This window comes from Adiantum capillus-veneris, chromosome 22 (genome assembly GCF_014529385.1).
Source record: "Adiantum capillus-veneris isolate H3 chromosome 22, ASM1452938v2, whole genome shotgun sequence".
NCBI classification, from domain to species: domain Eukaryota; kingdom Viridiplantae; phylum Streptophyta; class Polypodiopsida; order Polypodiales; family Pteridaceae; genus Adiantum; species Adiantum capillus-veneris.
The window spans coordinates 136814393-136823996 of record NC_140952.1 but is presented as its reverse complement, the minus strand read 5'-3'; the positions used below and the strand labels follow the sequence as shown (position 1 = coordinate 136823996).

At 45.7% G+C, this 9604-nt stretch overlaps 1 protein-coding gene across 1 annotated transcript; it reads left to right on the top strand.

Annotated features, from left to right (window-relative positions):
* Window positions 1–2005: 2005 nt before the first annotated feature.
* On the top strand, window positions 2006–2644 carry LOC147430290 (uncharacterized). Its single transcript, XM_086494745.1, has one exon. It carries the CDS (start codon window positions 2006–2008, stop codon window positions 2642–2644), a length of 639 nt encoding a protein of 212 aa, XP_086350871.1.
* Window positions 2645–9604: the final 6960 nt, after the last annotated feature.

Genomic DNA, 9604 nt, shown 5'->3' with positions numbered 1-9604 from the left:
AGTCTACTGGTCAACATAGTGGTTGAAGGTCTAAGTAATATTCTGGCGCCTGTTTGTGAGCAGAATTTGATTTGAAGGTCTGGCAATCCCCAAAAATAGGAATTTTGCTTTAGCACGAACCAAGAGAATATATTACAAGCTTAGTTACAAAGAAGATTGATTCTTGCCCCTTAACAAACAATGGAGGATGCTTTGGCATGAGGCAAAGTGGGCGCTAGCTGCATGTAACTTATGGGATCCTCCATGGCCTAGCATAGTGAAGTTCTTCGTCTGGAAGGTGTTATGGGGGGACATTGCCAAGAAGGAAAAAATAAAAAGGTAAAGCGATAGGCACGGACCTATGCTCAAGTTGTAAACGGTCATCAATGACCCCCTCCATCTATTTAAAGACTGCCCGGCCACAGAGGTCTCATGGAAAAATCCACTTTTAAAAGAATGGTCTGATTTTAGGAGCAAAGGATTTTAATATCCAAGCCGCTATGGTATGCACACAAACTACCCACTTTTGCTATCTCAAGCAAACTTGAAAATCAAGGAACCTTTGAGTATTCAAAGGAAATCAAGTATGAAGAGATCTTACACGAACACGAGGAATGAATTCTCTCTCGCAAGAGGGAAAGCAAGAACTTCTACACATTAGAGGAAGTGCTAACTGTGGACCTCTGGCTACCAACCTAGCAAAACTTGAATAGGCTCTATAGTAGTGAGTAAGAAAAGACTTATGTTTGCCCCCTTTTGTATATTTTGGCTCCTCAAGGCACAAACTATGCTTGAGGCTTAATGTACATTCTTTGCTATGATAATACAACCCTACCACTCACAATTGTGAGTATGGCCCTCAAAAAAAAAAAGAGAACTAAAGCCTCCTCCACAAAGGTAGTCCATGCAATTATTTGTTTGAGTATATGTTATAGTATCAAGTTTGCAATAGAGCACACCTATAAAGGAGAGGAGCTACCATAGCTACCCATATTGGCACGAGAAAAGAGAGAGAGTGGCAACAACAAGAAAAGTTTTACTTTCGCACCCTATCTCTCTTTATCTACGACAACGGTGGTTGTACACCTTCAAATGTTACAGTATCAAGTTTGCAATAGAGCACACCTATAAAGGAGAGGATCTACCATAGCTACCCACATTGGCACGAGAAAAGAGAGAGAGAGTGGCAACAACAAGAAAAGTTTTACTTTTGCACCCTATCTCTCTCTCTCTCTCTCTCTCTCTCTCTCTCTCTCTCTCTCTCTACAACAACGGTGGTTGTACACCCTCATCACTATATCACACAGGCATGCTCAAATGGGATCAATGGTGGAGGAGGAAAATGCGAGGCTCATCAGTCATGGACCGTCAGATTTGACGTTGCCCTGAATTTACTAGTTTGTCCGAATTTACAAATTTGCCCCGAATTTACTAATCGGCCCACATTTACAATATGACATACTCGAATCCCCTATATTTCAACGTACGGATAACGGCGTAGTGGTTAGTGCACATGGCTGGTGGTGGGGAGGTTGGGGGTTCAAGACATGGGGTGCGGATTGACTCAAATTTACAAGCCTACCCGAATTTGCTTTTCTCCCCAGATTTACCAAATGCCCCAAATTTACAAATGTGCATCTGACAGCCCAATCATCTCAGCCGTCGATCCCATTTGAGAATGCCCGTGCGAGATAGTGTGGAGGGTTGTCCACCGTTATATGAGGAGAAACTTGAAAGGGAACTTGGAAGATGCACACAAACCCCTCTTCTCTCTCTAGCAGTCTCTCTCAAAGGGTGCGCACATGTACTCTGAGAGCAATGCCGCCTAGAAATAAGGAAGCTGCCGCACGAGCCTCTTTGCGCACACAAACTTTCTCTCTGTAGGGAAATCGCTCTCTCACCCTCCAGCTTTGCCCTGAAATTCGGGCCACAACGTCCAACTATGTATGAAGCCCTACTATTAGGCATTTGTCGCAGCGGTTTGCCACATCAGGTTCTTCTCCCGCTGCGGTGAGGTTTTAGCTGCATGTGCGCACCCTTTCACGTCGAAGGAGGAGTGGAACAAACGGGCTGGACACCTACCGCTCGGTTTGGACCACTCGGCCTACAGCCTTCAACCTTTGCAGGGTATGTACTTGTGACACGTGGCTCAGCATTCAGCCAACGCTCTCGCCCACGCTCTCGCCCGGCGTGCCTAAGCGAAGAAATGGGTGCCTCTTCACTCCTGCAGGCTGCAACACAAACTGGAGTGTTGTCAATTTCTTTTCCACGATTCAATGGGCGATGTCTTTTCTCTAATCCGTCCGCGCGCATCGTCATTTGCACCTGCCAGCATCGCCCACCACAGCAGTCTAACCTTGTTGAGCCTTCTGGCAGCTCAGAGGAGGAAAACTTTAAATCCCCGAATCCATTATCTTTTCCTAACTTCCAGGTAAAGCTCTTGTTCTGTTACTACATCGTACGGGCTGCTTCGTATATAAGCGAACACTTCAGTCCTCTATGTCAGCTAGCCAGTTCAGTCAGCTATAGAGAGTCACCTGCAAATGCTGTGGTATCAATGGATGGTTTTAACCACGTGACTAACAATTTCAAATTTACATGTGCGGGTGGAAAGAGTTTGTTGGCACCTGGTATGTTGTCTCCCCTTCGTAGTGATAGGGGATAATCGGAACATTGAAATGGAGTTCTGGGCCTCCGCCTCTGATATTGGAGATGAATTGACTTCAACAAGAAGTATTATCAGCCATTTGTCAAGGCTTCTTCCTGTTGGAGCCTTGGTCTTTGTTGCCCCCCTCGTTGGAGCTGCTCTCAGATGACTCCCACTTGTTGGACTCAGATTTGTCGTCATCATCCTCTTCTTCCTTTTCCGCTATGTCTTCCACTTTGTGCGCCTCAGAGGTTTCAGGTTGGATCATCTTCTCCCTCAACGAATGTCTCTTGGAAATACTGAGGATCATTCAAAGAAAAAGCAGAGGGCCAAGGTAGTCAGGCATGGCGGACTCTCTCCTACCCTTGCCGTACCTGGAGAGCCAGTTGAGGGTGACCCACATTCCATGACGGCCTCCTACATCCGCCGGTGGTTCTACTATGCTGGTGGTCAACTCTGGCATTTCTGACCCTCCTCTTCCTGTTACGTGTGCGGCCTCTCCCTCACATGCATCTCTATCTACTACTCCCATCTTCACTCTTGCCACAGTTACTACTACCCACACACTACGTGCAGTTACCTCGTCATCTCTCCCTATCTTAGGTTCACCTACTGAGCATGTTCCTAGTTGACTTGCAATACGCCTTGAGATCCCAAGGAATGGCCATTTTCAGGTCTCCGTTTCCCGTTTCATAAGTTTTTAGGGTTTTTAGGCCCCTCGGCCAATGCTCCATAAGTTCTTTCAGTTGGTTGGCTCAGTTTCTCTTGTCCACTCGGTCATTTCGCTTCGAATTGGGCATGCCACATGATCACTTCGTGACATTTCCCCCTCTTGTAGTCGCCCTCGATTACACCTGCAAAAACAGCCAAAGGACAAAAACTCTCTTTAGTAGACACCAAGTCTATGTACTCATGCACTAGACTTTACCAATCCAACACTTCTACAAAGGCATCAGTAAAACTGATCAATCACATCTTTGTTGAGGGTCTCATATATAAATCTTGATCATTGTAACTATTGAGCAATCACATTAGATCACAGATGTCGTGATCTACTAAATTTTGTTACTGGCAGATTCATATTCTTTCATTTCACATTTCAACCAAGCAAACCATGCTCATGACCATCCTCACAAGACAGTACATCCACATAGCATGCAACTCACAAAATCGCACACTTAGTTCATACTGAACACCGTGTTTACAATCATTCAATCTAGCCATCTCATCCTTCCGGAAATCTTGATGCACTCACAACAATATCCAGTCGTCTCATCTAGATAGACATCTTGATGCACGAAAATCTCATTCAGTTCACTTAGTCATCACATCTAGATTCCGCTGATCTTTAATAGATGTCTAGATGTATGATGCACCGAGTTCAAATCATTCATTAGACAAAATGCTACACACATTTTATCTTTCCGTACATGTCTCTAACAAAACACACATGAAAGAGCACATGTTTTCAATTGAGTTAAGGAAATTTCCAAGTCAATCCACACAATTCATAAAGTTATTTCGTTAGTACCCTAAAATCTCAAAGGGAAATTAGTGACTTTATTCAATCTAGGCAATCTATCACATAAGAGTGGAGCGGCTCCCCTCTTGTGCAATCTCCACCGCACTAGATTCAACTTGTTGATTTATCGGTAACTTTTGGCATAGACACTTTTAAGAGCCCAAAAGCTTCAAGGTACAGCTCTCTCTGAAGAGAAGTAGCGAGGTTCTCCTTCTTCATCCACTTTGCATCGAGGGCCAAAAAGTACCCTATACCAAATTATCTGGTGGACCTGGCTTACCTTTCTATTCTTTTCTTGCGTCCTGTGACCTGTTGGTAGCCCTGTTGGCCTCCTTGTCCTTGGCACCTCAATCTGGATCTGAGGAACTCTCTAATCTACCAATTGATTCCCTTTTACTTTCTTTCCTTGTGCCCTGTTGGCCTCTCTGTCCTTGGCACCTCAATCTGGATATGAGGAATTCTCTGATCTACCAGTTGATTCCCATTTACTTTCTTTTCCTTGTGCCCTGGGACCTATGGGTAGCCTCGCTAGCCTCCCTTGTCCACTGACAGGTCAATCTCAATTGTCAGAATCCTCAGATGCATTATCATCTGATCCTTGTTTTTCTTTGGAATGCTCTGATGAACTTGCATCTGGTTTCCTTAGTTCATCGGAATCCTCTGATGCGGTATCATCTGATTCTCTTACTGCTCCGGAATCATGTGATGAGCTGTCATCCAATTCCCTTGATTCATTTTCTTCACTGGAAGACTCTTGCCCTGGTGAGGTGGATACTATTCAGTCCATAGGATAAGTCAATGAGCCCACATGCATTGCAAATCCTTGCTTAGCATGTCCCATAAGTCTTTGAATAGAGTCAGACTTTTGTTCTAGAAACTACTCTCGAATTTCTTTCGGCAAACCACAGCCAAAACCGCTCAATCTGGTCCCTCAAAGTAATCTTCCGAAACGAAGACACCAGCAAATAAGTATCCCCAGACCTCTGGCAATAGTGCAATAGCCATTCAATGCATCTTTCTTATTCATTCTCAGATGATGCCAAGCCGTGATGACATCTCTTTCATATTCGTCTCGTTTGATATCCAAGTTGACGTGAAAATTTTCTTGAATTTTACCTACATTGCAGGTGCTTCTTTGTGTAACAACATAATAGACCACCATGTCTGTGCAATTCCTTTCAAGTAAGATGCCGCCCTTCGTACCTTGGTGTCACAAACAAGAGCGCATAACAATATAAAATATATTTGGATAAATAGAATTTATCACTTAATACTGAAGCCAGAGGATATAAAGAGAAATACAGAGAGAGAGAGAGAGAGAGAGAGAGAGAGAGAGAGAGAGAGAGAGAGAGAGAGAGAGAGAGAGAGAAAGAGAGAGTGAGACAGTACTAGGGACCATAAGTTGGGTTGGTCCCCCCCCCGTAAAAGTATCTTTATTACTAGGGAGAAGTATATACAAGCACTTGAACCGAATGTATTACCACGCTCGTTCTAGAATAAGACTCCATGGTATCTGTAAGCCTCAGCTTCTTATTCCTAGGGCAGAACCCTATTCCAAGGAACTTTTGTTTTTTATTCCGTATCCTCGAGAACTAAGGTTCTTGTCTCTGGATCTTACTTTCTAGACTCAGGGAATAGCATCCCTCTATCTCATTTCAGACTCTATTCTCAAAGTCCTCCTCCGTAGAAATCCTAGCAGAGACTTTGCTTTCTTGGACACGAAGTCCTTCCTTGGAAGTCAACTTCCAGATTTTGACTCGAGAGTCTAGCGCTCTTTGATTCGTGAATCTTCTTTTCAAACTCGGGTACAAAACCCTTGGGCTGATCTGGCTCTAGTTCCTCATAGCGCTTTTCTCCTGCAAAGGCTCATGCCTTCCTCTAATCCTACCCCCTCGCGAAGAGGAAGTACACCTGCAAACAAAAAGTCAGAGATCAAAACATAAAATAACGTTACCTGTAAGGTCTCGACACTCGGAACGCAACTCGGTTCTCGAAAAGAAATTCCCCGAAAGTGTTCTCATTGCAGAGAATCCTCTCTTCCAATCCTACACACAAAAGAGGTGTTTTCTCGGGGTCCTCGTATATCAGCCCCGTCTACAACGTTTATGGATTGAAAACAGAGGAAAACAACAACTTGTCTTTGATGGAAACACTCTCTGTGGGCACTTCTTGGCGATGGAACTTGCCTACATGGTCTTGGCATCATCCAGTACACTTGGGGCAGCCATGGGCATCATCGGCGGCGGCGTCTTCATGGCTGAAATCTGCAGCAGCTTCCCCTTTGCTTAAGCGCTGGCTTTTTTTCTCTTCCTGCAGCTCTCCCACACACCCACATCTGAGGGTGCTAGGTTTCTCTTATAGCTCCTGGTAGCCCGACAAGAATAGGGCGTCGGGTCGCTTTTCCCCTCGCGGAAATAGAGCCACTAAGGGCACCACAATTAGAAAGAGAGAGATTGCTTTTGTTCCTGGCTAAAAAGAGAGGGAAGAGGGGGCGCTCGGATTTTGGTGCTTTTTTTACCAGGGGTTGCCCACTTACAAAGTGGGCGGCCGGTCGCACTTTAAAAGTATTAAAAACTCAGTAAAAGCTTGTGAGTTATAACAAATGCTTAAAGTGCACCTCTGGGGCGTCCCTGGATGCAACCACATGCACAGATGCAATGCTGTCACGTGACACATTCAACCCTATGTGTCCGTGGACAAGCTACAGCACGACAAGGGTTCAGTTAGTCCAGTCAGTCTAGATTTAGAAGTGATCTGGCACTTTTGTGAGTCTATTCGTAGACTGTGCATGCCCAGTCACTTAGTGTAGATGCATATCCTCTAGTTACACACAGCATGATCATAAGTAGGTAGGGCAAATTGAGTAAGTTTGTATATAAGCAAACCTAGACTAGCACTAATTGGCAGAAGAGGCAGCAGGAGCACCTTGCTCAACAGGCAACTTCTCAGCAGAACCCATGAGAAGGCCTTCCGTTTTGCAGATTGCAGGACCTAGAGTTTTTCCCATCAAGATCAGCCAACGATTTGCTTTGCAGATTCCGGCGACAGCAAGACCACAAGCCTAGCGTTTTGATCTCAGATCTTCACCGCGAGAAGCTTCAGCACCTAGCGTTTTTGGAGACCCAGCACGTTTTCAACATGGCGTTTTCAGCATTGAAGCACCTGCACATTCAGCCCTAAGGAGTAGCAGATTCAGCCTGGAAAGACCATCAGTTTTAGCCCTTAAGAACCTCAGTTTTCAGCCTAAGACCTGCAGATTTTCAGTGGCAAAGACCTACAGAAACAGCCCCCAAAATCAGCGTTTTTGGACTAGCCGCAGATGTCAGCCCATGCGTTTTTGGACAGCAGATAAAGGATTGCAGATTTCAGCCCTAGTGTCGGTCTCGTCGTCCCCATCGTCATCGTCGACATAGCCTAGACTTGCATTAGTCACATGCATTCAGTTGTACCAGTTTGTGCAATCATAAGTAGACCACTCTCGCCGACGAGAGTGGGGCCTTCGGAGGAGGGTTTTACAACGTCTGTGGTGTCGTATTCTTCTCTTTCTCTCTCAGTCTCATACACTTGCACGCGCAGTGTCCATTCACTTTGTTTGTGATCATAGCATTCTCTCATTAAGAACGAAAGGCTCTCCCTTCCATAAGAACAAAAAGGAGCCTTGAGCACAGTTCGGAGCACTCATCTTGAGCAAAGCGCAAACATTCATTCCGCTGCACATAATATTGGTATCAGAGCTTTGGCAGTGTTCTGTATCACTCAAGGAAAGAACCACAAGAATCACAAGAATTTTTTTTGCTTGTTGCGGTCGCACGAACCCAAGTTCGCTTGGGCGTGCCGATTCCTAATCTTGTTTTTGAAGAGTGACAGGAATCCCAGGAAAGAAGGGCTTGTCCAGCCTCCCCTTGTGCCTCTTTTCACTCATTGAGAGCGGACCGTGCACTTAGTGGCCGGCCACTCGACGTGAGGTGGGAAAAAGCAACCTTGGTGTGAGCGCAAGGCCGCCAAGGGGTGCACCTGCGGAAAGGAGTAGAACCGGGTGAAGAGAAGATCCTTCTCAAACACAGATTGCAAGCGAAAGAAAACCTCAAGAACCTTAAGAACCTCAAGACCCTCAAGAACCCAAGAACCCAAGACTCCCAAGAACCCAAGTTCCTCGTGAACTTAAGAACCCAAGACCACAAGAACCCACAAGAACCCACGACTTCAGAATGGTCATCACTCGAAGCGGAATGGATACTTCGCTTGGAGGTGATGAGCATGAGAGAGGCGAAGAAGAATTTTCCCCACCAGGAGGTTTTTCCGACCCTCCCTCTTCCCCATCAACGTCAAGGATTGCGCTAACTCCTATGGAGGAGTTGGACCAGTTGTTTCTGGAAAGAAAGTTAGAACGCGAAGAAAGAGAAGCAGAAAGAAAGGTGTCACGAGGACGTGGCAGTTATTAACCATGTCACAGAGATGTGGCAACTGCTAACCTTGGTTGTTGGTTTCTTTCCAATGGGGTTTATTTTATTTGTTTTGAGACCCTCTTTTTGAAGTAGAAAACGGTCGGACATTGTATGGACAATGTGAACGGTAGATTCACCCGCAGACGGGAAGTGGTCGGCACTGGAATTCGTACGGTAAGAGGATGTCTAGGCTCAGAGCAAGATCATATAGGTCCCCCTGTCGCACTTAGTAAGTTGGTGGATACTAGGAAGTGAACTCAATTAAGGCGTAAAGTCAAGGTGGGACTACCAACAAAAAGTATCCGACAGTTGGGCCACATTGCACTTTTGGATGCGGTTCCAATGAGGATAGATGGTCAGAAGACCAGTGGGAGCCCAACGGAAGCATCTCCTAAAATTTAGGGAATTGCTATTTTGGGCCGTGAAATGTGTTCGCGTCATTACCTCCGGTATGACTAGGGGAACATTTTACAACTCTGCCGCGAAGTCAACTGGGCAACAGGTCAGGATATTTTTAAGCGGCAAACCCGAAATGGGAAAATGCTTGAAAATGCGCCAAGTGGCAAATTCTCATGCACTTGCCTCTTGCAGAAAAATGGGCGTTGATTTTTAAGTTGGGAGAGGCCTCATTTCAGCATTTGTCACAGGTTAAGAGCTATGGAGTGCTTCCTTTCCCTCTCATGTACAGTGTGGTGCCAGGAGTGATGCCGTGCATGCTACACATTGCTCTCTCTCTCCCCTACGTGCAGTTATGTGATGCCCCACAAGAGGGCTCCTCATTTGACTGACGTACAGCTGTGTGGGTTCATGCTTTCGTGCTGAGGCAAGAGCCTCCTTGAGCAGGAACAGGGGTAGCTAGCTGCTACTCCAAAGCAGGCACTGGTGAGGGTCATAACCTCACCATACAGGTGCAAAATCAGCGCTGTGTATGCGCTGTAATTTGACTGTTTTTCAGCCATACGGACGCCAGGACACTTGGGAATCGTGCCCCACTGGCAGAGGACAGTAAGG

What these genes read in the sequence shown, in the direction of transcription:
- LOC147430290 (XM_086494745.1), top strand. Translation starts at nt 2,006, where the DNA reads ATGTGCGCACCCTTTCACGTCGAAGGAGGAGTGGAACAAACGGGCTGG.